The sequence below is a fragment of the Desmodus rotundus genome, chromosome 4, assembly GCF_022682495.2.
Source record: "Desmodus rotundus isolate HL8 chromosome 4, HLdesRot8A.1, whole genome shotgun sequence".
NCBI classification, from domain to species: Eukaryota; Metazoa; Chordata; class Mammalia; order Chiroptera; family Phyllostomidae; genus Desmodus; species Desmodus rotundus.
Window position 1 is genome coordinate 151,276,515 of NC_071390.1, and position 25,116 is coordinate 151,301,630.

General features: G+C 42.7%; 1 protein-coding gene across 4 annotated transcripts in view; it reads right to left on the reverse strand.

The window, feature by feature from the left end:
* Positions 1-11,992: 11,992 nt before the first annotated feature.
* SPATA18 (spermatogenesis associated 18) overlaps positions 11,993-25,116 on the reverse strand; it is a 36,526-nt gene continuing 23,402 nt past the window's right edge. For 3 of the 4 annotated variants that reach the window (XM_053922295.1, XM_053922294.1, XM_053922293.2), the window contains 6 exons: positions 23,791-23,949; positions 22,517-22,692; positions 18,824-18,947; positions 17,006-17,089; positions 14,571-14,616; positions 11,993-14,302 (listed from right to left, as the gene is read on the reverse strand). In XM_053922295.1, the coding sequence (XP_053778270.1) occupies positions 14,295-14,302; positions 14,571-14,616; positions 17,006-17,089; positions 18,824-18,947; positions 22,517-22,692; positions 23,791-23,949 (597 nt within the window). In that variant the 3' untranslated portion in view covers positions 11,993-14,294. Of the gene's footprint in view, positions 14,303-14,570; positions 14,617-17,005; positions 17,090-18,773; positions 18,948-22,516; positions 22,693-23,790; positions 23,950-25,116 lie in introns of all 4 variants that reach the window. The other variant, XR_008426617.1, reaches the window with a different exon arrangement.

Consider the following 25,116-nt stretch of genomic DNA (forward strand, 5'->3'; position numbering starts at 1 on the left):
AGGCAGGGAAAGGTCTCCAGACTCTGAGCTGTCTGAGAAAGACTCGACCACACATGTAGAATCTACAAACAGAAGGACATTCAAGGACAGGGCCAGGCCAGCCTTACTGCAAGGGACACAAGTTCTGCTCACCAAAAGTCCAATACAATGTCAAAAGACCCCTTTCCTACAAGGCTATGAGGTTGTGGAAGCCCATCTGCCACACACTTGGGTACCGTCTTGGGGACAAGTAGGGGAAAGAAGAAAGAAAGCTGAAGCGCTAAAAAATTATTCCTTGAGACACTGGATAAAACTGGAATAACTTTTACATTGGAGACTGAGTTTTACATGGATTGGCTAAAGCAGTTCCCACTCCCCCCTTCCCACTTCGCAAAGTGACTGAGGATGAGAGGAATTCTTGAGGCAGAGCTTATGGGTCACGTGCATCACAGACGCCTTCTTTGCACATCGGATTAGGGAGAGGCCATTTGTGACTTGACCAGAACTGCTAAACGCGAATAACCTAAGGGTCGAAATGCTCTGCTCCCTTCCATAACTGCTGTCCCATGCAAGTCTCACCTGGAGTCTCACTTGATGTAGGTCTGGATACGTGACTACCTCCATGGAACAAAGAACAGAAGATAAAGGTGCTGGGTCATAAACTAGGGAGTGGCAGGATGGGAGGAAAGATTCGGTTTCTCCAGCCAGTTCTTTCCACTGACCAAATGAATGTGAAGGACTCAAGATTCACCACAAAAGACTGGAAACACAGCTTTTCTAGGCCCATGGACACTGCTCTGTCGGCGTACTGAGGTTTCCCACTCCAACCAAAGAGTAAGTCTTTGCACAAGAGAAGGTCCCACATATCAAGGCCTGCGAGAAAAAAACCCAGCTGCCCTCTCTCTTCTGTTCTCCCCAAGCATCCACGAAACTCTGTTAAAGCCCCAGGCCCCATTTCTCATTTCATTTTATGCTAAGGACAATTTACTTACAGCTTTCTCAACTCCCACAAGTCCTCACGATAGCTCTATTGATCTAATTTAATTAAAATCAAGTCTTGAAAGAACTCGCGATATTCCTTGTTCTTCCTTCCTAATTTATTGGAAAACCTCACACAGACCCAACCATGTGATGATCCAAATATTTATTTCTCACTTCCTAAACTAGTTATACAGCCAGGAAGCTCCGAGATCTCGTGCAACTTTCCAGGGTCCAAAGTTTTGAGTTGCGTTCCCTTTAAGATGGGCTGGAGATCTCGCATTGAAATGCTATTTCTAAATCAGATTCTCTGAGTCTGTGGGCTCCAGCTGCTCGGGTTTCATGAGGATGACTTCTCAGGGCCTTCGGATCTTATTTCACATCAAGCTAGGTCTGGTCTTGATTAGAGTCGCAGTGAGGAAAGCATGTGGCAGTCAGAGAGGCAGAGGCTGGGTAATAAGCCCCTGCAGGCTCACGCTAAAGAAAGGAAGAGCCCATAAACTGTCTGCCATTCACTGAAGTTGGGCTCCCAGTGAAACACGAGCTTGCACATTCGTCCTGTTTACGTATTTGAGTTAATTGAGATTTTAATTATTAAAAGTGAGTAAGGCCAGGCAAGGGATTTAGTGAACTAAGTATTAAAATAACACGCCATCCAGGCCAATGTTCTCCAAAGTCCCCCTCTCACAATGCGTGTGGGGACTCTCGGCTGTCATACGCGTTCATGGAAGAGGTGGGGTGACACTGAGCCCATTCGAATGTTACTAAGCTTTTGCATCTGCAGAGAGGAAGGGATAACGCCTTTAGCTTTTGAATTCTCTGAAAATGAGTCGAAACACTTCTCCTAGGAAGCACTGCCATCTCACATCAGCTGGGAGAACCCGCCATACAGAGAGGAAAGGGAGGCTGTCTTCCCGTCCTCAAAGCCCCAAGCCAGGCCTGACCCGAAGTTACCCCCGGTACCTCCGCAGACACAGTGTGGGGACAGTCTCTGCACAGAGGCTGCGTGGCAGAAGGAACCGGTGCATGGGTTTTGTCTTAAATGCTCGTGAGTTCTTTATGCTGTAGGAGAAAAGCTTGAGAGCCAAAGCTCCCTGACTTCATAGATGTTTTGCTTTTTTTAGTGGAACAGTGTAGAACAGCGACCTTCAAATTTTTCGTCTCATGGAACACATAAACTATTTACTAAAATTCTGCAGCACGCCAAAAAAAATTTTTTGTTGTTGATCTGACCAAAAAATAAGTATAATTTTGACTGATTTACAAAATAAAATAAGAATAGTAATTACCTACCCTTTTTGCTTTTAAAGTGACTTTTAAAAAAATCAGATGCCTATACTTGTCTATAAGGATTTCTGGCACCAAGAATTAACCAATCAGATGCAACCTTATTATGGGGCTTCATGTTTTGTTCCCGTGGGTGTTGATTTGCCTTCAAAGACCTTGAGCCTTGAAGAAATTATGGCGTGCCACCCCTGCATGCATTTACAGTTCAGTATTCCTTATAATCTAAATTGAAAGCTTGAGGAAGTCCAACAGAATTTTGAATTTTTTTAAAGCCACTTATCGTACTTTGTTTAAATAACCGACACTTGTTTTCTTTGGGAGGTGGCCTTGCTTTGCCAACACCCTCATTGATGCTAAGTCTGGTGGCAGCTCAGGGTTGGTTCTGGTCCTCTTCCTCCGATTTTAAAAGTCAAAGCAGAGCACTGCTACTGGTTAGAAGCATACAGAGATCTGCAGGTTCATGGGAAAAAGGAAAAGTAAGCTTTATTTTGTTTTCAAAATTCTATTATCACAGATAACCCTATTTAGAAATTAACACCTTCATTTAAACACACTAACAGCCCTTGGAAAGGGGATATTCAAAGCGAGGAGACTTAGTGGGACATCAGGATTGTCTCCAAGTAGAATCTCTTTCTGACATTGCTTTATAAAATTCTCATTGTTCTTCAAAGCCAAGGTCAATCAAGTGGTACTGCACCATCCTGCAATTACTACATTAACTCTTTCTAAGCCCACTGTCCAGTAGGCAGGGACTGAAGCCAAACAAGACCTTTTTCGGAAAGCTCCATCCCAGAATGCATGGTGGACTCACGGCCAGCGATTAACAAACACCCATTATCTGCGGTTTTCCCAAGGAAACGCCTCCCGTACAGACACAGATGTTCTCTTTCGTGTGAATGTCAGAGACCCTAGCTTGCTCAAATAAAACAGTTGCTGTGTTGTCGGATCTCTTTAAATTTTTATTCACTGTACGATTGATGAAAAATACCTTTTATGTCCCTGACCACTGTAGCTCAGCTGGTTGAGCATTGTCCTGCAAGCGAAATGTTGCCAGTTCAGTTCCCAGTCAGGGTACATGCCTGGGTTGCGGGCCAGTCCCCAGTTGGAGGTGTGTTAAGAGGCAACCGATTGACGTTTCTCACCCTCTCTTTCTCCCTTCTTCCCCTCTCTCTAAAAATAAATAGATAATCTGAAAGAAAGAAAGAAAGAAAGAAAGAAAGAAAGAAAGAAAGAAAGAGAGAAAGAGAGAGAGAGAGAGAGAGAGAGAGAAAGAAAGGAAGGAGGGAAGAAAGAAAGAAAGAAAGAAAGAAAGAAAGAAAGAAAGAAAGAAAGAAAGAAAGAAAGAAAGAAAGAAAGAAAGAAAGAAAGAAAGAAAGAAAGAAAGGAAGGAAGAAAGGAAGAAAGGAAGAAAGAAAGAAAGAAAGGAAGGAAGGAAGGAAGGAAGGAAGGAAGGAAGGAAGGAAGGAAGGAAGGAAGGAAGGAAGGAGGGAGGGAAGGAGGGAAGGAAGGAGGGAGGGAAGGAGGGAAGGAAGGAGGGAAGAAAGAAAGAAAGAAAAAGTCCTTTATGTCCACCAGAACTAAAGTCCTGGCAATTCCATCCCATCATTCATAGTGGCCTGAAACACATCTAGAAATAAAAGGGAAGCGCATTGATCAGATCTACGTAATATAGTCCATGTGAACAGAAACTGAAATCGGGCAAGTTCTCATTATTCCTTAGATCCAGCACTTCATTTCTGTGGCTTCAGAGAAGTGTTACCGATAAATGCAATCTCACTGATACCAGAAGCTGCTGCCTTGGATTTGGTTCTGTGTCCACCTCATTTACTGCAAAGACACGGGTCATGAGACAACTCTCTGACCGCAGCCAGAGACAGTGACCAGTCTGCGGAGAACCCAGGGCAGCACCCAGCACCCGGGAAAATGTGTGGTCAGTGTCATTCCGCCTTTATTTAAAGTTCTGACACTTCGTTCATCAAGGACTTTTTTCATTAATTTTGATATTTTTAAAAATATTGCATTAAAATATTATTGTATTACTGAAGTATTTTGTACGCAATGCAATCGTATTACTTGTTTCACCCTAATCCTAATTCTGGTCCAAACTTCTCTTCCTAAAGAACCTCAGAAGAAAGGCAGGAGCCTCATTTGAAGAATATGGTTTAATACTCCCTCATCATGGGAATAGTCAAAATGGTTCTGATCATTTCACCTTATGGGAGGCTTTCCAAGAACTTGGAAGATCCCATCAAACCAATACTACAGCCTCTTCTTCTTCCCCAGGTCCGCTGCCCGCTGCCCAGCGAGGCTCTTCTCGTCACGGTCTAATCAGGGCTGCTGCCAGTCAACAAGCTGTCCGCGATGATAGGGCCGCCGTGAAACAACGTGCTTACACCAGAATTGAAGTCCGCTGTGTCCCTACGCGCTCTGGGTTGTCGTTTGCCTATTTGTTTTCCAGAGTAAGATTTCTCCGTGAAGGAAGCCATGCATCGGTCTGCACTCTGCTCCAAGCTCCCTGGAGCCTGGCAGTCTGAGTCGCAGCGACCCAACAGCAAGGCGCTCCCTGCAGCTGTGAAAAGCAAAGTCTGTTCAGTTGAACATGGACTTCTATCCTCACCTCTCCTTCCCTTGGAAGCGAGACACATGGCCAGTAACAAAACCGTGCGATCTCCTTGACAACAGCCCCTTCACCCTCTCTTTTTATCTTCTTCCTCCCTCCTCGCATTTTCAACATTTGAAACTCTTCCTTTATGTTTCCCGGATTGCCTCTGAGGCAAAGGTCCTGCTCCACTACTCTGGCTGAAAGGTACCTTACCCAGGATCACTTCTGCACCGCTGACGTCATGCACAACGTCTAGTTGTTAAAAAAATAAATACAAATAAGATAGATGCTCACAAACTATTACAGCTCTAGGCTTGTGGATACCTACGCATCACGAACAGCTGCCTTGTTACGGCAATGAACCCACACCGAAGAAGTCCCCTTGCCTTTAGCCTTCAGCTACGATGCCCTGGAACCGCAGTACTTCGCGAGCTGCCACAAAAGTGGGGCTGCTTTGACCCAAGTCTGGCCCAGATGGTGTAGAAGCTAAAGAGCTGGAGTTTCCGAAGGCTGGGGGGCGGGGGGGGGGGGGGGAGTAGTAAAAACTTTATAAAATTCTGCTTGGAGATCAGTATTTTAACTTAAACTTAGGTGCGTGGTCATTGACAGCAGGCACATTTAACTGATACGTCACTGACTTACTGCAAGGACATCAATTTTAGAATCAATGTTCTCTGAAAAAATTATCTTGTTAGAAAATAAAATAGAAAAAGAAAGCGGGCTTACAAGAAGTCAAATAAAAATCTGCATTTTTGACACGAAACAATTCCGTTTCTGCAGACATTTTTTAAAAGAAAGAAAATAGGGTTTTTTAAATTCATGCCATAAGCTTTTTTTCTTTTCATACAGAATTGTGGCTTTTCAAACATTCTAGCAATATTATTCTTCTGTATCCCTGAAATTTCTTAGAGAGTTTCTTAGCAACATTATTCCATCTTCCACATGAAAACTAAAATATTTACTTGAAATAACCCTAAGGGTTTTTAAAACTGAGCTCCCTGCCCAGGACCTGGGGAGTCTGGGCCATGTGAAACACTAACAATTTGGAAAATCTTGGAAATCTTAGAGGATCATTTGAAAAACCACCAGCATCTCCTCTTCTATGTTTAAGAGCTAAGAGCTATGTTGAAAACATTTAGTAACAAACTGAATTGTGTCTCAAAAAGAACGCTAGGTTAACAAGACGATGGTGTCAGGTTTCATAAACGAGTTTTTTAATTAACACACACAAAACTTTTGTTCCAGCAGAGGAATTGCTCTCTGAGCCCTTGGAAATCAAATGCATAGCTTCCTTATTAGGTATAATAATATAGATATTTAACACTCCCTATTTCTTTACCATACTCTTTGTGTCATATGCCTGGCCCGTCTCCATTAATTTAAATTATTCTCCAAATTTATGGAAAGCAATAAAACTAAGTTACAGATTTTATCTGAGGTATTGCTGTTTGTTCTGTGTGCCTTTATTTATTAAGCAACATTGCCATCTGGTGGCTAAGCCCATGCATTTCCCAGGGAAACCAGGCTTAAAATGAGTTCGAGAGACCCTGGTGGCACCAAGACTGGAACTGATTTCTGTCCCTAGAATTTCCTCCAACTGGTGATCTTGGTTAGAACGGGCGAGGTCATCCGAAGACATTTTATAACTTTAGTGTCCAATGATCACTATTATTTTGTTTTACATTAGTACCTTTGGCTATTTGAAGAAAAGCAGAATTGAGACAAGGAAAACGTTAAGAAAAAAGTTTGTCACCATTTCCAGCCAAGCGTCTCTATTAGAATTATTAGCCCATGTGTTTTGAACCCTGGCACATCCAAACTCAACCTTACATTTGGCCCTCCTTATGTGTATTTCTGTCCTGGAGTTTTTTAAAGCCTGCTTTTCAACTTAAACACCGTAGTGATGAGAGGTTCTACTGGGCTCTAAAGAACAAAAAGTGTAAGTTTTCGTGAACAGGTATTGAAATAGGTTCATTTCCAATCTTTTCTTTGAGACATTTGGTACTTTGCAGAGTAAATGGAAAAGGCCGAATTTCTCTCCCCTCTTCAACGTTTGGGGAAATCCCGGCTGAGGTAGGCCACCTGTGAGGTCTGATGTTTGGCTGTCAGGCTTTCTCACTCTATTTTAGACTTTCCTCTAGAGACTCCTATGAATATTCATAAAGATGTTCCTACCTCTGAATCATCCAGGTGACTAGCTCCATTTGGCCGACAACCATGACTAGGCAAAACGCAGCCGATGGGGACTCATTGCTCATTATTCTGACCGTGACTTCTCAGACGCAGTGAACGCAGACCTACAGGGCACACGGGAATGACTTACGGGTTCAATACGAAATGCACACTCAGACAGCTCAACAAAGAAGCTGTCCAAACATGAAACACGAGAGGAAATTTTTCACCTTTAGGGAATAAAAATGAAGTTGCTATTGTTTCTCATCCCTTTTTTTATGGAAAATCTAATTGTGTGGCCCATGATTGGTCACATTTTTATACGGACGTATGCAGGTACAGAATGCACACATTAAATTTGCAGTAATTTACCTCTTACAGGAGTGCAGCAAATGGTGTAATGTTCTTAGAGGCTTTTAAATAACATAGAGCACATGCAATAAGTTATGCAATATTTTGCTGTGGGTCATTAAAGCCAGACCTCCATGAGTGTTTCACAACTTTATCTGCTGATATTAACAGAAGCCCCTGGGGTTTCGGATGCAGTGTACTTGGAGTGAAGTCCAATAATCTATATGAAAACATGCCAAGCGGATTTCATCACCAAACAAATCTGGGAAATACAAGTCAACATGTATATTGAAGTGATATAACATGTAAATAAAAGCATAGCTCTGACTTATTGGAAGTTTATAATTTAAAATTTGTCATTTTTAATAACAGGATATGAATGCACCTTTGTATGGAATGCTATTGTGTTTTCAGCTTGCATAATATCCACTGGTCTCTTTCACTGATTCATAGTTACATTATTTAGGTGCTTGTTTTTAAGAAGTGCAAATGAATGTGTACTAGGGAAATTAGCTAGGAAAACAGAAACCCTGAACAAGAGAAAGTAAAAGGGAAATAGAAGGAGAAGTGAAGATGCAAAGGTTTGACATGATATAAGATTTAAGGAAAATCACAAATGTGGGGAAAATAACACTGACAAATACTGGGCTCAAGGGAATTTTATTTTATGGTACAAATGATAGAAGGGTGAAGGAAATAAGACAAAAGGAAACAATAAGCGGAAGTAGAAAGTACAGGGATAAATAAGAAATTTCTTATTTCGGCCTTTTATTAACTAACTTATTCGATGAAAATCTTGTCACATGATAAGAGGCAGGATTCTTCGTTCGCTCAGAAACATTGACAAAACCTAACTCCCAGTGGTCAGCAGTGTCCGCAATTCTAAAAAATTAAATAGGGCCTAAGGAAGCATTTCCTGACACGGGTCTTCTAGAACAGTGCGTCCACGGGAGCTGCACAGGAGAACAAGGGTGCCTGGTGCAGGAAACTGGGAGGGTGCCGCACATGGCATCAGCCTTGAAGTTGCCCGCGAGCAGTGGAAGACTGAGGCTCTGCGGAGTCCTGTGGAGGTTTGTTCAACTCACTTTTTAACGCGTTTTTCAGATCTATATGACCACAGAATACTTTTCTTTCACTCCACACCTTAACATCCTGTAGAATCAGTGAAAGGAATACAAGCTCAGTGTAACAAAACTGGGGTCTGAACTTTTGCTCCAACATTTACTAGGTTCGTGGCCTAGGATAGGTTACTTAGTAATGACCTTGAGCCTTAGCTTCTCCATCTGTAAAATGTGTTTTCTCATATAAAGTGCTTAACACAACATGAAGGTTATTAGTATTCTATAGAGGATATTCTGGGAAAGTTAAGGTCATCTTCAACTTTCTGTCAGATTATCAATATAAAGTATATGTATTAAATTGTGTCATCACTCATAACACCCAGAAAATATTTATTTTTATAATCAGTGAAAATCTAAAAGTTTTTCTTTTATTTTTCCTCCCCTGTCCCCAACCCCATTCCTTCTGATTTTCCATTAAGCAATTTCAAATCAAACCAAGAAATGTTAGAGGTCAGTCACATCATGTCAAGGCCAGTGAGTCGCAGCAAACAGGTGTCATATAAACAGCAGAATATACATGAACACAAGTGGGTCTTGGATCAAAGACGACCATTGTCTTAGCTTGTTCAAGCTGCTGTAACAAAAGTGCCCCAGACTGGGTGGCTTAGGCAACAAACATTTCTCACAGTTCTGGAGATTGGGAAGTCCAAGGTCAAATGCCAGTAGATTTGGTGAGGCCTCACTTCCTCCTTCATAAAAGACGGTCTTCTGCTGTGTCCTCACACGGCGGAAGAGGTGAGGGAGCCCTCGGGGTTCTCCTTCACAGGGACGCTAATCTCATTTACGAGGGCTCCACCCTCAAGACGTAGTCACCTCCCTAAAGTCCCACCTCCAAATACCATCCCACCGGGTTCAGTGTAGCGGACACAAATAGCTAGCCCACAGCAACCATTTCCAAGGTGAAGCTGCAGTTTGGGAAGACAGAACTTCCGCCGGCCAGTAAGACTGCGCCCATGCCACACAGAGTGGTAGAAGAGGTGAAAAGCCTTTCTGCAGCATGCCCCACCAACCCTACTCATGTTCCAAGGGCCCTGCGAGGTCCTCATCCCTCCCTTCAACCATAAGGCTTTCAGAAAAGAACCTAAAACCTAATTTGCACTACAGAGTTACTGCCCCAAGTCATAGACATTTGTGTTCTAACATCCTTCAAAATCTGAAGTCTGAGGACAGCTCCGAAAGTGAACTGTCAAGAGTTTGCTAAGAAAGTGTTACGTGGGGAAGCCTTCCTGGGAGGGGCCCTAAAATTACTTCCATGGAAAGTATATTCTCTAACCTTGACCATGTGTCTTCTCTCGTTGTAATTAATGCCTCTTTTCCAAGGGTAAGAACAAAGTCCTCTATGCGCCCCCGTCATGTCTAGCCCATTACTGAAGCTGCACCTGTATTGTCTCTCATTCTTCTCATATGGTACATGAAGCCGGGAAACCTCCCTGCATGAGTTATCACTCGGTGCTGAGTCTGTGCCTCCAGGAGACAGTGTTACGGAAGACTGATTCAACCCACTCTCCACTTAACTGGCTTCAGATGATGTCCCAAACAAGAGGCCTTTTCTGGGCATTGCCCATCTTCCAGAGAGACCACAGACCCATCCCGTAGTAGGCGCACACTGCCCGGGAGCGCTGAGCACTCTCTCTCCCCAGCTGAAAGTCTTGTTTGCTATTATCTCCCCAGGGCCTCGTGCAGGGCCTGGAGCCTCATTTAACAAGCATCAGCAAATGCTTCTTAAATGAACTGAGGATGAATGAGCAAATAACTCGGTCCATTCTCACTTCAGCTCCTGAGCCCCAGAGCGGGGCCAGTCCTGAACCTGTTATGCTGAAGGCATGGCTCCGACACCAGTTCTCGGTCTGAGAAGACAGAAGAGAAAAAATGTAACGTCCCACCCACAGCATCCCAACACCAGAAATCAATGGCACTCAAGATAATTGTCCAATGACTAAAAACCTTTTCTAAAACATCTTTCACATACCTGATTTTGGTTGTATCACTAAAACTGTGCCTTAAACGCTATTGAAGTAAAGCTATAACAGAACCATTTACCACATTCTTTTGTTTCTCACCCAAGAGAAAGTAAAGTTAGCTGCCCAATTTTGACGTCTAATTGCCAGTGATACTATGGGAAGTATGATATTCACGCTGACACCCAGTAGGTAGTTTTCCAAAGTGTGAAATTGTCCCATCTTTCCATTTAATAACATTAGTTCCCTCCTCATTTTCAAGGTCCCCGTCGCCTCACTGCACCACAGCCAACAAACTCCGCTGCACTGGTATTGCCGTGGCCGGCACCCAATGTCACCCTCAGTTCCCGGGCTCCCATCTCAATGGCTTAGTGTCGCTTTAATACCAGTTTCTTACAAGCTCCACCTCACTTTACCCTTAATTGTAGATATGATGCTGTTCAAAACCACCCTACTAAGAAATCCTTCACTCAGCTTAAACCTTATAGAATGCCATCAGCAGTGATTTGCCTCGTGAAGGACCTATGGGGTGCCTAAAAGTGAGTTAGAATGGTCTGCAAGTGGTCCCGTCACTTAGGAACACAGCCGGGAAGTAGGGCTGTGGTGAGGAGAAGTGTCGGAATTGATCTTACGAGTGTCTCCTGCCCATGCTCATCTCGTTATTAATGGCCCCAGGATCACAGGCTCAGTAGACGTCTGTTAAAAGACGGAGTGACTCACCCATGGATTACACGACGGAGTGGCACTGAGTTACATCGTCTGTGTAGCTCACCACACTTCCATTATTGCCTGGCCTAACCTTCTTCTATGACAGGTATTTGCCCCTGTCCTCCACATTAACGTATCTCAGTTCTTCCGTTGATATGCAACATTTTCTGTTTTAAATGTGCTATATGACTCTATTTCTTCTCCATCAAGGCCAGCTTTCTGTGACGGGGGATCGCCAAGGAATGCACCCGCTCCTACACGGAGCTCCATTTGAGCAAGAGCCGCTGTCTCCCTGGGGCGTGTGCTGCGCCTGGCACACGAGAGCGCACTCACTAAAGGAATATTCCCGAGTGAATGCATGAATGAACCAACCACCCAATAAACAGAAGCACTGATGCCACAGGCCATAGAGGAACAAAAGAAAACAGGACAGAATACTATTCTGAAATAAAAAGCCGTGGCAGAAGCCTGCAAGGTGCATTGGATGAACGGGTTCCTTCCTTACAGCACCGGAAACATGTGGAGCTGTTTGGGAGAGCAACTGAAATAATTCAGTGAACGCCCCATGAAAGAGATACAGTACGACTCGGAGAGGGCAAGCCGACCGCGATGGCAATGAGCTGCGAGTAACATAAACTGAAGCTAGCAATTAAGCTACATTAAGCTACAACAGCGAACTGTAGCAGCCACAGGGTCGGCCCAGACAGGGGCGCGGTCGGCATTCACTGAGGGAATTCCTGGCCCTGCTTCAGGCCTCACAGAATGGAGACACTGCTGAACTTGGGAATCTGGAAGGAGAGCATTTTATTACAAAGAACTCACAGATACAGAAGCACTCATTTTCTCGATTTTATTATTCGATATTAAACCAATAATACAGAAGCTATTATTTACCCAGATTACGAAGAGCTTTTCATTCTTCAAAGTCACTAAGGTTAAGGCGCATACCCAGGTGAAATGAGTGCAGATCAGCCTCCTTTAGTTTTGTGGATTCGTTCCGAAAGTGGTTCTAGAGCACTCACCACTCCCTGCTGTGGCTGCAGTTCAAATCAGAGACTTGAGAAATAGCTCGTGGCCAGACAGGGTGCAGAGCAAATAAACTGATACAGGTGACCTTTTTCCAAATCAGGCCATGCATTTCCACATTCAAATCCAAACAAACAAACAAACAAACTCCTATGTTAGCATTCTCTTCACTTAGTGAGACTTTAGAAATGACCTTTTAACATACAGCGCAAAGTAACTGCTGCAAGGTTTTAATAAACACCGACTACTCCAGGAGTGCATTTACTGTGTAAATCGGGCCCAAGTGGAGGATTTTGGTTCAAAACGTCACCAAGAGCTGCCCACCATTTCAGAAAACCATCCCCGTGACGGCACTGTGAGTGACGTCACCGGCACAGCACACCGATCTGCATTTGTCGCGTGTGACTCTACGCACAGGTGAAGGCATGTGATGACTTGATTTTATCTTCTAGGAGGGTTATACCCAAGCTTTTTAGTCAAAGGGCATTTTATTTTATTAAACAGTGACTTTCATGTTTTCTGCTTTATATTACAGTGAGGGTACTCTTTCCATTGTTTGAAAGGGTATGTGTACTATAAATCGTATGCATTTTGAATTTCATTTCAGAAAAGCCAGAATAAAATGTCTGTTTAACAAGGGGGCACTGGCTCTGGGAAGGCCGGGAGAACCACTCATCTCAGCCAGCCTTCTCTCTCTGCCGTGAACAAAGGCTCAGAGAGGTGAAGTCATTTGCTCAAGGCCACGAGGCAAGCTCACGACCAAACTGAGACTGGAGTTACCTGGGCACCCCGCTCTGGCAGCGCACTGCATTGCCTCAGAGTAGCAACTGCAGAAACACACAGGGAGGGGACAACTGGCCCCACACTTCAGAGTGACTTGGTGCCATTGGTCCCAATGGGGAGGGACGGAGGCAGTCTCTCCCTTGTCTCTAGGGACAAGATGTTTCAGAGAAATGGGGGGGGTTTCCCCTGAAAAGCCTCGGGTGCTGGCTTTGACACAGAGCTGATGCAAACTGAGCTCTGGCCATTCAGAGTTTCTCTCTAAAAGGCACATGGTGAAAGCAGTCGTTTGTAAGGCTTATGTTTAAGGCCAGCTTTAAAGTTAAAAAGAAAAAAAAGCGAAAATGACTACTACTTATCCTGAGAAAGCCACGTTCCATTATGACCTTGAACTTAGGAGAGTACTTCACAGTGAGGAAATTAAGGGCTCAATTTAAACATCAATGAATGGTGCCCCTAGTTTTAGGCCTGAGTTCAGGTATTTTTACGCAGACGCAGTTAACAGGAGGCCTGGATTTGTAATCAAGCAGGTGGAGTAGGTAAAGGGCCAATCCCAGGTAACTTTCATATGTAACGTGTACATTGACACTGTGTGAAACATTCCCAAGACAAAAACACAAGCTAATGAGCATTCATCTCAACGCTGGCTTCTATCCAGATCACTGCTCCGCATTTATGAAGCAAGAAAATTCAACTCAGTAGCTTCAACATACAGTACTCAGCTAAACCAACCGGGCACTCAAAGTAGGAAAACAGAAGGAAGCCAATGATCTACAGTCTCTTACATCATCATCATCTCTATTTAGCCTGACATCACTGTCGCTGCTACAAATTCCCCAACCTGAGATTAGCGCTGTCTTCCACACCACAAGAGCAAATTAAAACACCCAATGTCGTTTTCAAGTTAAAGCTGATACCACCAATTACAATGTTTCTGACCAATTTGTAAACTAGAATTTCTCCGCTTGTGTTTTGGACTCAGCATGGTCAAGGTTTTCCATTCTTGTTCATACACTGAACGGGCCTAGTACTTCCGGATGGGAATGCAGAACCTGGCTGATGGACTCTGCTTAGAACGAACATGATCCTAAACACCTAGGCAATGGCTTTCATCAAAGTAATGGAATTTGTGTCTATGAAGTAAGATAAAATGCAATATATCTGAAGTTACAAATGTGCTAAGCCAAAGCATTTAACTCTCTGTGCAGAGTGGTACACAGAATTGCCTTTTCCCATTATCTTAAGTGAAGTGAGAGGCAGACGCAGCGGGCAGGCGGGCCAGGAGGTGGGCTGTCGCAGGTGCGCTGTGGCAGAGGAACCTGTCTGGTGGCTTTAAAACCCTAGGGAGGAAAAAAAAAAAAAAAAACCAGTTCATCGTTATGGTCGCTTTCTTAAGGGTTTCTTTTGATAGGACCTAAATGAAACAGGGTGCTTAATCTAGGTTTATGTCAATCAAATCTCCCCATTGGAGGCTCCTCCCATGTCACCCATGGGACTTACTCAGACACCACCTGCCCAGAAATGAAAGGTGTCAGAAAGGAGCATTAAAAAAATAAATAAAATTTTTTAAAAGCCAGGAAATCATTCCATCTACACCATCGCACTTACTTGGCAATGCACATCTTATCGGGGAAGGGCTCCGGCTTCGAGGGAGCTGGAAAACAGTCAAGAAGAATGGGAGTCACACAGCAGACAGAGCTCAGCGAGTGAGTCCTTTTGACTTTTCCCCCTAAAACGTCAGCTGAACAATTGCTCTGAGACACTTTAGAACTAGATTTCCCCCACTAAGGGTGAGCACTGCGCTTCCTTGTTTACTTCCCAATGTAAATGGGCACTCGATTTCGTTTAAATTATATTATCGATTAAAAGCTGGGCTTGGTGGCTAGTTTTTTGTCACTTTTTGTTGTTGCTGTTTAATGGTTGCTAAATACTTAGATCTGACGCTCAGTGGCCATACTGAATTCAAAGCTTTCCAGAAAAGGATTATTATTAACTAAAGGTCAAACAGTCAAATACTGTCTGGCAGACCCTTTATATGAATTACCTCGTGTGTCCAAAACACTGCCCAATTAAGGAGAGTCACTAGGCAGCCAGAAAAAAAAATCGTTTTTCAAATCTCACCTTTGCTTTGACTAAGCCAAAGCCACCACCTGCTCCCATTCCGAAATAACTGACCACAAGCGTCACTCTTGGTCTGAGCTCTCAAACCCTGCAGCTCGGAGCTCACAGAGGTGGGGCAGGGCTGGAGGCACGCCCTCGGATAAGCCGAAGACCAGACTAACCAAAAATGTTTGTACTTTACTTTGCAGGTCTACCAGTCTGGCTGTAAGGAGAGAATGGTGGAAAGGGACAGAATTTTGGCAGCACTTTCACCTTTGAGGAGGCATTTTATTCTCCTCTGAAGTTTAAATTACTTTGTCCTCCCTGTACACGTGGTGGGAAGGAGAGAAGGAGGCGGGTCAAACAGGGAGAGGGGCTTATTAACTAGGGCCCACGCCCACGAATGCTTTCCTTCCAGGGAGTGTCCGAAGGTACAGGTTGCCGCGGGTGCCCGCAGAGTAGGACTCTAATTTGCTCTTCCTTCTGATGTGCCACTTCCTCTTAGACTGAGGAGCGCTGTGACTGTGCCAGCACAAAACTCAAGATTTCCTTTCTATCGATCAGGTTACTAAGTGCACTATCCTTCTGCTTGTACCAACTGTAAATACTTAGTCCTGAACAAGGGCCATTAGGTTATATTAAAATCTCCAAAAGCAAAAGAACTGTGTCAGATTCGTGCCTTTTCCATTCTCAGGCCATTTCCTTCATCTGGATTTTTTCTCCCCAACTTTCATGCTCACTGAAATTCTGCCAGATCCAGTTCCAACTCCCCCATGCATCCGTTCCTCACCACCAACCCAGAAGGCATCTCACCTCCTCTGATAACCCTAGCATTTTCTGCCTCTTTGAGGAACCTAGTCATATACCACATTCAATTACTTTGTTTAAATCATACTGATCTACCTATGTTGAAACCCATTCAGGGAAGAGGAAATGTTTTGGTTACTTTTGTGTCCCATCCCTGACACCACCCACCCCCCTCCCCCGCCCAAATCTGGCAGCCGTCAGATACAGAATGCGGTTTGATCCAGACATTACCAGATGCCAGGCAGTGGGTGGGGTACCACTAGATGCTCACTGAACTCAGTGAGAGAGGAGGGTCTCATCACTGCAGGGGTTTTCGTGTTTGTTTTGCTGGGGGTCGGGGGGCAGGTGGAAGTTTGGGGCTAGAGCTGCTTCGCTAGAGATTAATTTCAGAGAAGTGGACTGTTACCAGATGTTTCTCCTTCTCGACCACTCTCTCTAAAACACCATTGTAACATTTTTTACTTGAAGGAACAGCACATTGTTGGCCTGTCTGGTGTCCACATGTCTCTGTCCAGCCCTGCATTCAAAAGGCATTGACTAAACATTACTTGTTGAATAAATCAACGATGGCGAACCGTAACAGGGATTTTAGTTTTCAGAGATACTACTGCTATCATTATTTTTTCTTTGACAGAAGTATTAATAATCCTCCCAAGAACTGATATGAAAAGAGACTAATCTTACTCTTCTTACTTTTAAGTCAGGAGGAAAATTAATACCTGCCATGCCTTTTATACGGTATTGAAATTCAGATCATTTGAGCAGTTTCCCCAAAGCATCCAGTAAGTTCCAGAGAGAGTGGGGACCCGTGCTGAGCTCAGCTGACCAAGGTGCCCCACTTTCTGTTCCAGAGGTTAACTGATATCTAGTAGCCCATTTTCTTTCAAAGATAAAAATATAACTATGAAATAAGGAAAGTCTATCAGTCTTTCAACTAATTCAGAAAAAAAACTACCTCTACTTCTTTCCAGATGACCAATTCCTTCGTCCAAGGTAGGATACCAAATCAGTTTGGGGTTATTACAACAGGTTCTCTTTCTACCTACAGACTTATAATCAGCTCTTTTACAGGCTACTGTTGAATTTTAACATGTCGAGCATAGGACGATGTGGTGTGAAACTGATTAGATATGTACCGTGCTTAAACCAATATGGCTACGAGGGTAGATGGGACTTAAACTCCGGCTTCGACATCGGCTCACGGGTCTCACCGAATTCCACTAAAGTGAGAGAGAAAGAAAAGTAGGCAAGAGCTCACGCACGCTCCCATGGCTTCACACAGCACACATACCCCACACATAGAGGGGTTTGGTAGACATGATCGCACTTGCCCGTTACGAGTCATCAGCATCAGGGACACTCCTTTCATGTACCGTAGTTGCCCGATATGTGACAGTGACTTTATGGTATTTCTCAAATAAAATCCCACCACACTGAACTTTGCAAGTGTTGCAAAGAACTTTGTTTTGATGCCTAAATTGTTACAAATTACATTGAGTTTGCAAGTATTGGAGAAAGCAAGCTTCCTGTGGGCAGGGATTTGAGTCTGTTTTGTTCACTGCTGAACCTCCCGCCCCTGGGTCATAAATAACTGCAGAATAACTACTGTTGAATGAAATGAATTGAGTGACTGAGTGAATCACCATTGCTGCCCACCATGTCTTTAAATTAATGAGTAAGAAGAAAACTATATTCACTGTAATGAGATTTCACTAGTATTGTAAAAATCCTTGTTAAAAATTTCATTTCATCCAACCCTTTCCTTTTCCAAGTTCTTCCTTTTAGAGTATTCTTATTTGGTATTAAGAGTTTAAGCTTGGGTAGATATTAGTGATATGCTTGATGGAAGAGAAGGAAATTAAAAGGCAATTGCTCTTTGGTATAGAACATAATAGTGGCTGTTTCTACAACTTGAGTTTCTTAACAAAGAGTAACTATTGTAGGGGCAAGAAGCATGTGTTAGCAGCTCATTCACTGCACATTATGTGTGGTTCTCAGGCCAACACACCCCCGTTTCTATGGGCCCAACTTTCACTGCACATAGTAATGCTATTGAGATACTATTAGCTACAGTGGGCTACTTAAGCTGCAAAAACCACTGTTTCAAGTTCTTTCAAAATACACGACTTCCCTTCTCCCCCATATGGGTGAAAGCTGCACGAAGCACATCCCCCATCCTCCAGCTCAGAACGCAGGAACTGAAACCACCCCAATGGTGGCTTGATAGGGACTGAGGAGCTTCACTCCATAATTTACTTAACTCTCTCTAGGAAGGGCAGGGTACAAACTCTGTAATGTCCACTCTCCAGAACGTCCAAGTGCTCATGGCCACCGTTCCCGTACCCAGTCCCCACAACAAAACACACACACACTCAGACACTTGCCTATCCACGACTATTTTGAAGGTTGCCCAATTATTCCATTCAAAATATTCTACAACCAATGTACACAGGAAGCAATCTTCCAATGGTTGGCTCCTCTCTCCCCACCTCCTCTGCCCTCTTTTCCTCCACCCTTCCCCTCTCTACACATCATACCAAGGAGAGAAAAACTGGCCACGTTCATTGTTTCCCCAAATGCAGAACTGACAATAAAAATTTGGCAAATTGTTTCCCCAAAGCTAATCACTTTTAAATGCTTAGAATTACAGAGGGCCTCCCATCAGGTGAGGTCAAAGGGTTTTGCCCTTAAAATAGCTTAATATCATCAGATAGCAGAGGTAGGTAGGACTACTTCCATCTTATAAAGCAACAGACATAAAAATTACTGCCAGAAAATTATGAAGAATGATGGAAAAATCAAAGAAAAGAATCTGTTCTTTCCTCTCCTTTGTATGAAATCTTATCAAGCAACTCTTTAAGAACTTCTTTTATAGAATCTCTGGGTTTATAAATGTTCTCGAACTTGTGAATCAAACACTTGGGACGAATTGTCACTATGCAAGGCCACCGTACAAAAGCCCCTCTCCTGGTGACAGCTTCTCCCTTCATAATGACAATGTCATTCTCCATGAGGGCAGGCCACACGTGATAGAAGACCAAGGGAGCACTGAAATCGGAGTCATAGCTGCGGCGGTACCTGTTTCAAACACACAAAGGAAGGAGAAAGAGAAGTTAAGCAATTATGTAGCATAGCCAGGGGCGAGCGTCAGTGTACATTTCCATTGTGATTGCGCTCAGATCTCGATAAATACGGGTCCTCATTCTGTTATTAAAGAGATGGCTTGGGCTCTTACAACAGGAACCAGGGGTAACGAGGACCTGCACGGACTCAGTAAAACCAAGTCATGTGAGACTAACCTTGTTCTTCTTTTCTCTGGATTATGCAATCTGCAATTCAGGAAAATACTAGAGACCATGTGAAGTCCCACTGGCTTCCTATAAGATTTCTCATGCTATCTTTGTGGACAAAACATAAGTGGATGATTAACTTAAGTACATGGGTTGGAAACTGGTTCAATGATCATACCCAGAAAGAAGGACTTAATGGGTCCATGAGAGCATGAATGAAGGGGCAAAGGGCTGTCTGCCAATGGTATGATGAACCAACATAGTCATCAATGATTTGCATGGAATACAGAAAAACCATTTAAAGGTGGGGAGTGGGTCGGGAAAAACAAGAACAGATGACAGTATCAAAAAATAGCTCACCTGGCTGGAAAAATAAGCTGAATCTAGTAAGACAGACATCATGTAATGTGGATGCCTAGGGGGTCCTGCAATTGAATCTACAAAGCATTTTACTACATAGATAGAGGTAATAAATTGTTTAATCACAGCCAAAGTAAAAATATAACAGATTTCAGTTGAACTCAAAATGAATGAATGATGTTATATGGCTAGGAAAAAAAACCCTAAAAATTAACTGAATTCATAGAGAATAAGAACAGAAAGGGTGTTCATCCCTCTAGACTGGTCAGTTCACACCAGGAGACTACTTTTGATGTCACCTTAAAAAGGAATGCACTCACAAGAGCAAGGAGCACAGGCCAAGGAAACAGTTCTGTTTGTTGAGAAGTCTCAACACCCCCCACTTCATATGGAAAACACCTGAAGGCATGAGGCCAGAAGAAGGAGAATTTGATTAATTGCTTTTAAATGTGTGAAAGGCTGCCAGAGAACGAAAAAAAAGGAAGAAGAAGAAGGATTAGACTTGGGCTGTGAAGTCCTAGAGGTGGAACCAAACCCAGTCTTTACCAGGAGCTCCATTTTCCACTCCACAGCCAAGCAGAAGCACAGCCCGCAGAGGGCCCCAGGAGGCTGCATGTTCCCTCCGATTACAGGCATGCCAGGGGGCCTGCCCGACGTCTGTGAAATGTACAGATTCCACAGACCAGAACAGACGAGCGTGTGAGTGGGACCATACATCCTCTAAAGGAAAAGGGAATTTTAAAAAAGAGGATGCAGATATGTTCTGTAAGAGAACGAAAAAGATCCGTCTGCTGTGCTGTGTTCTAACATTCGGCTCTTCCTTGAGTAGAGGTACGCTGGGAGCGGTGATCTGAATCTAGAAACAAGGCAATGGCAAGGAAATGTGACAGGCAGAAGGCAATCAGAAACAGCATCGCTGTGATTTTCATAAGCCAAAGACAGGTGCACAGTCTCCGTCGTCCACAAGCTTGCAGGAGTCTGGGGCTGCCACGTACCTGTGACTCTACAACCTGAAAGAAGACCCAGAGGGGACGTTTCCCGAGAACACACCATGCGCCAGGCAGTGTCCTGAAGTACTTCATCTGCATGATCTCAACGAACCTTCTACAGCCCTAGGAGGTAGGAATTATTACTTCCCCCGTTTGACAGAGAAGAAACTAAGGAATGGAAAAATTAAGCAACCTGCCCAGATTGTTCAGCTAATTCGTGGAGGAGCCAGGACTGGAACCCAGTCAGCTTGACACTGGAGCCTCTGTCCTTAACCACTTGGCCTCCTCCCAGATAATCTCCAGCTAGAGCATAAAATCTCATAAAGTTTCAGCACATTAATGTTCTACATTAATTTCATTACTCCTACTTTATAAATGAAATATTCACCATGTAACACTTGGTAGAAACCTAATGGTCCTAGATAAAAGGGTCTCAGGCAGTCACTTTCAAATGCTGGTGTGCATAAAGAACTCTTGGGCACTTCTTAAATTACGGATTCCTCAGCCCCTCAAATCATAGATTCCCCAGACCTACTGCCTAAAATATCATTGTGACCCAGGAATCTGCATTTTTAATAAATATCTGGAGCAATTCTGATGCAGGTAATCTATATACCATACTTTGAGAAACCTGGCCTAAATAATGAAGTAAAAACCAATCTGATTTTAAATAGGCAGAGAATCTGAACAGACATTTTGCCAGAGAAGACATCCAGATGGCCAACAGGTACATTAAAAGCTACAAAGCAGAACCACAACGAGATGTCACCTCATGTGTATCAGAATGGCTATTACCAAAAGGCAAGAAATAAGTTTCAGCGAGGATGTAAGGAAAATCCCTGTGCACTGCTGGTGGGGATGTAAACTGGTGTCACCACTATGGAAAACAGTATGGAGCTTCCTCAAAAAAAGTAAAAATAGAACTACGTATGATCCAGCAATTCCGCTTCTGGGTATTTATCTGAAGAAAACAAAAACACAAATTCAAAAAGATATATACACCCTCATGTACAGTGCAGCATGATTTACAACAGCCAAGATGTGAAACAACCTATGTGTCCATGGATAAAGACGATGTGAGATTTATATATATATATATATATATATATATATATATATATATATAGAATATATATAGAATATATATATATTTTATTACTCAGCCTTGAAAAAGAATGAAATCTTGCCATTTGCAACAACATGGACGGACCTTAAGGGCATTATGTTAAGAGATGAAAGACAAATACCATGTAATCTCATTTATATGCAGAATCTAAAAACAAACAAACAAAAATCAAGCTCATAAATAAAGAAAACAGACTGGCGGTTTTCAGAGGCACAGGCCGGGGGGGCGGGGGGGTTGCGAATGGGTTAAGGAGGTCTCAAAAGACACAAAGTTTCAATTCTATAATAAGTCAGGAGATGTAACGTACAGTATGGTGACTACAGTTAATAATACTGTGTGGCATGTTTGAAAGCTGCTAAAAAAAGTAGATCTTTAAAGTTCTCAGCACAAGAAAAAAATTTGGTAACCATGCATGGTGACATGTTAACTAGACTTACTGTGATGAGCTTTTTGCAGTATGCGCAATTATTGCATCATTTTGTTGTACACCTGAAGCTAATATAAAGTTCTATGTCAATTATACCTCAATAAAAAGTTTTTAAACAATAAAAAGTAACATGTATTTGTATTTATATAGCACCTTTCTTTCACAATGTTCCAGAAAGCTTCCAGGTCCTTACTAGTTTTCCGCAAGATCAATATGATCTATGAAAATCACACCGGCCCCTCTGAATCACATTTGACTGGGAAGGAAAAGGACCCCAGGAGAGGGCCCTTTCCTACAGTGACATTACGGTGACAGAGAAGGACACGGCAGGGCCTGGAACTCAGGCAGTGTCTGCTGATTTCCTTACCCTGTGTTCTTTTCCCTAAATTGTTCCCAGGAAATAGAGACAAGATCACTTATTTACATCCCTTAGCTTCTGCTCCTACGTCCCTTACTTGGAATCATTAAAAACTTCTCCATCGGCCCCAAACGCAATATCTAGGGGTGGCTCTAAAGTCTGCATCGCAAAGGCAATGCAGCATATCTCCTGGATGAAGTTACTGAGGAGGCAAAAGTCGACTTCCGGAGGAAATGAAATCTTGGGATTGACATTCATGGCTCGGATTACGTCCTGAAAAACAAAAAGATGGCATCACCTTGTTACCAACCTGTGACCAGAACCTCTGACAACCCTCAGGGCATTAGGACGGATGGAGGGGGGTAGAGAAAACGGAGTGAAGGCAGTTAAACTGGAGAGGGAGTACATATGCTAACAGGAAGAAGCCTCATTAATCGGGAGAAGGAGGAGAGATGGCAGAGTACAAATGATATACTAAAGGCCAAAGTCTCAAAAAAATTAAAGAAAAAACCCTAAGTAGCTTTTATTTATTCTTTCCTTTTTTCCCTAAATTCTGGGCAAGTTATATGATGTGCCAACAGAGAACTCTCACTTGTTCATAATCTATAATAATAACAATTATAATAGCTTGCTTTTATTAAGAGTTTACTATGTGTCAAGTTTTGTGCTAAGCAAATGATCTGCTTTCTTTCATTTAATCTTCTCAAGAATGCTATAGGGTCGTAACTATCGCTGTTCCCATTTGAAGGTTAGAAAACTAAGGCACAGAGGGGTTAAGTAAATGTGCAAGGTCACACAGCTAGTAAGCAGCAGAGCCAGGATGCAAATCCCACACTTTCCCAAAATCTTAGGCACTATGATTTCTATCTTCTGATCTTAAGGGCCCATCTAAGGCAGAGATTTTCAACCCTTCTCACCTCGTGCCACACACAAACTAATTACTAAAATTCTGCCACACACCAAAAAATTTTTTTACCTATCTGACATTAAAAAAATAAGTATAATTTTGATTCATTCACACCAGATGACTATTGTTGTGTTGGCTGTTTTCATTTTTTTATTTGACAATCTAAGAGAACTCAGTGCCCCTAACTAAATAGTCAGGTATTAAATGTTTTAAAAATTCTTGCAGCACACCAGTGTGCCACAACACACTAGTTGAAATCGCTGACCTAAAGAATAGGACTATAAAGCTCAGAATATTTTTCCCCATACAATGTCTAAGAAAGAAACAGCCAATATTGACTCGTCCTACAAAGTAAATTGGATGCTGCTCCTTCCTGCTCTTCCATTACAGAGACGAGGCACTGAGTGGGCTGCCGGGTCATCGGTGTTCAGCAAACCAGCCCCAATAAGAGACCCAGCACTTACGTTGACGCTGCTTTGGGAATCGTACAGATCAAGATGACAAATGATGTACTCCGAGACGGCATCGTCAAATTCATTCGACCCTCCATAAGACGGTGTCAAAGACTTCCTCACACGGATCTTGAAATGTCTGAATGCCATTTTAGCTACATGGAATGCCTCCTGCACATAAAAATTGCGGCAGATTTATTTGGTGAGAGGAGAGGGGCAGAGAGGTCCAAAGCAAAGAATGAAGAAAGAACATCCATCAAAACTTCGACATCGCACAGGTCTTCTGGTAACTAAACACAGTTGGCCAAAACTATTTTTAATCTGGGAGAAAATGTATATCCCACTGTTGAAAAGTACATAAATACATACACAACTGTCCATGTTCACTAATTTAAAGACAGTGGACCATCGTTCTGGTAATATGTAGTGCAGGACAGAAGTTCAAGGAACTAAATCATCTGTGGTTACATAAATACTTGGAAAATGCTAGCCTGTGCTACGATCCCATAGCAAAGCCATATTACTTGTCAAAAAATAAGAGAAAATCATCAATCTAGTGTTTGTCATACAGAGACACTGGAGTGTTGGGCATATTTCCTGACATATTCAACAAAAATTTATTAAATGCCTGTTATGTAGCAGCACTGGGAAAACTTAGTTATACAGGAAAGACATGGCTTCTATGTTACAGAATTTAACCAACTCAGTAATTGATCCTCAAACCAGAGACGGGTAAAGGTTTTTCTTTAGGGAGCCAGATAGTATACATTGGGTTGGTCAAAATGTTTATTTGTTTTTTTCTATCAGATGGCTCTAGTAGCACTTAGCTGTCTTTAACTTCATTCAAAACAATTTTGTTAGATTGTATTGTGACAGTTATCATATCAGTGTGCATTTTTTAAAAACTTACAAAATTCATGAATTTTTGTGTAGCCATTTTAATATTGAAAATGGAAGAAAATAAGCAACATTTTCAGCATATATATTTCAAGAAAGGTAAAAATGCAACTGAAATGCAAAAAAACATGTGTGCAGTGTGTGGAGAAGGGGCTGTGACTACTTTAACAGGTCAAAAGTGGTTCGCAAAGTTTCGTGCTGGAGATTTCTTGCCAGACGATGCTCCACGGTCAGGTGGACCCACTGAAGTTGACGGCAATCAAATCGAGACATTGAGAACAATAGACGTTCTACCACACAGGAGATTGCTGAATTCTCAAAATACTCAAATCAATGAAGTTACTGGTGAAAATAAAAAATGTCTTTTCTTTTACGGAAAAAATCATACGGATTTTTTGGCCAACCCACTATTTTAGATTTTGCTGGTCACATTTTTTTTTT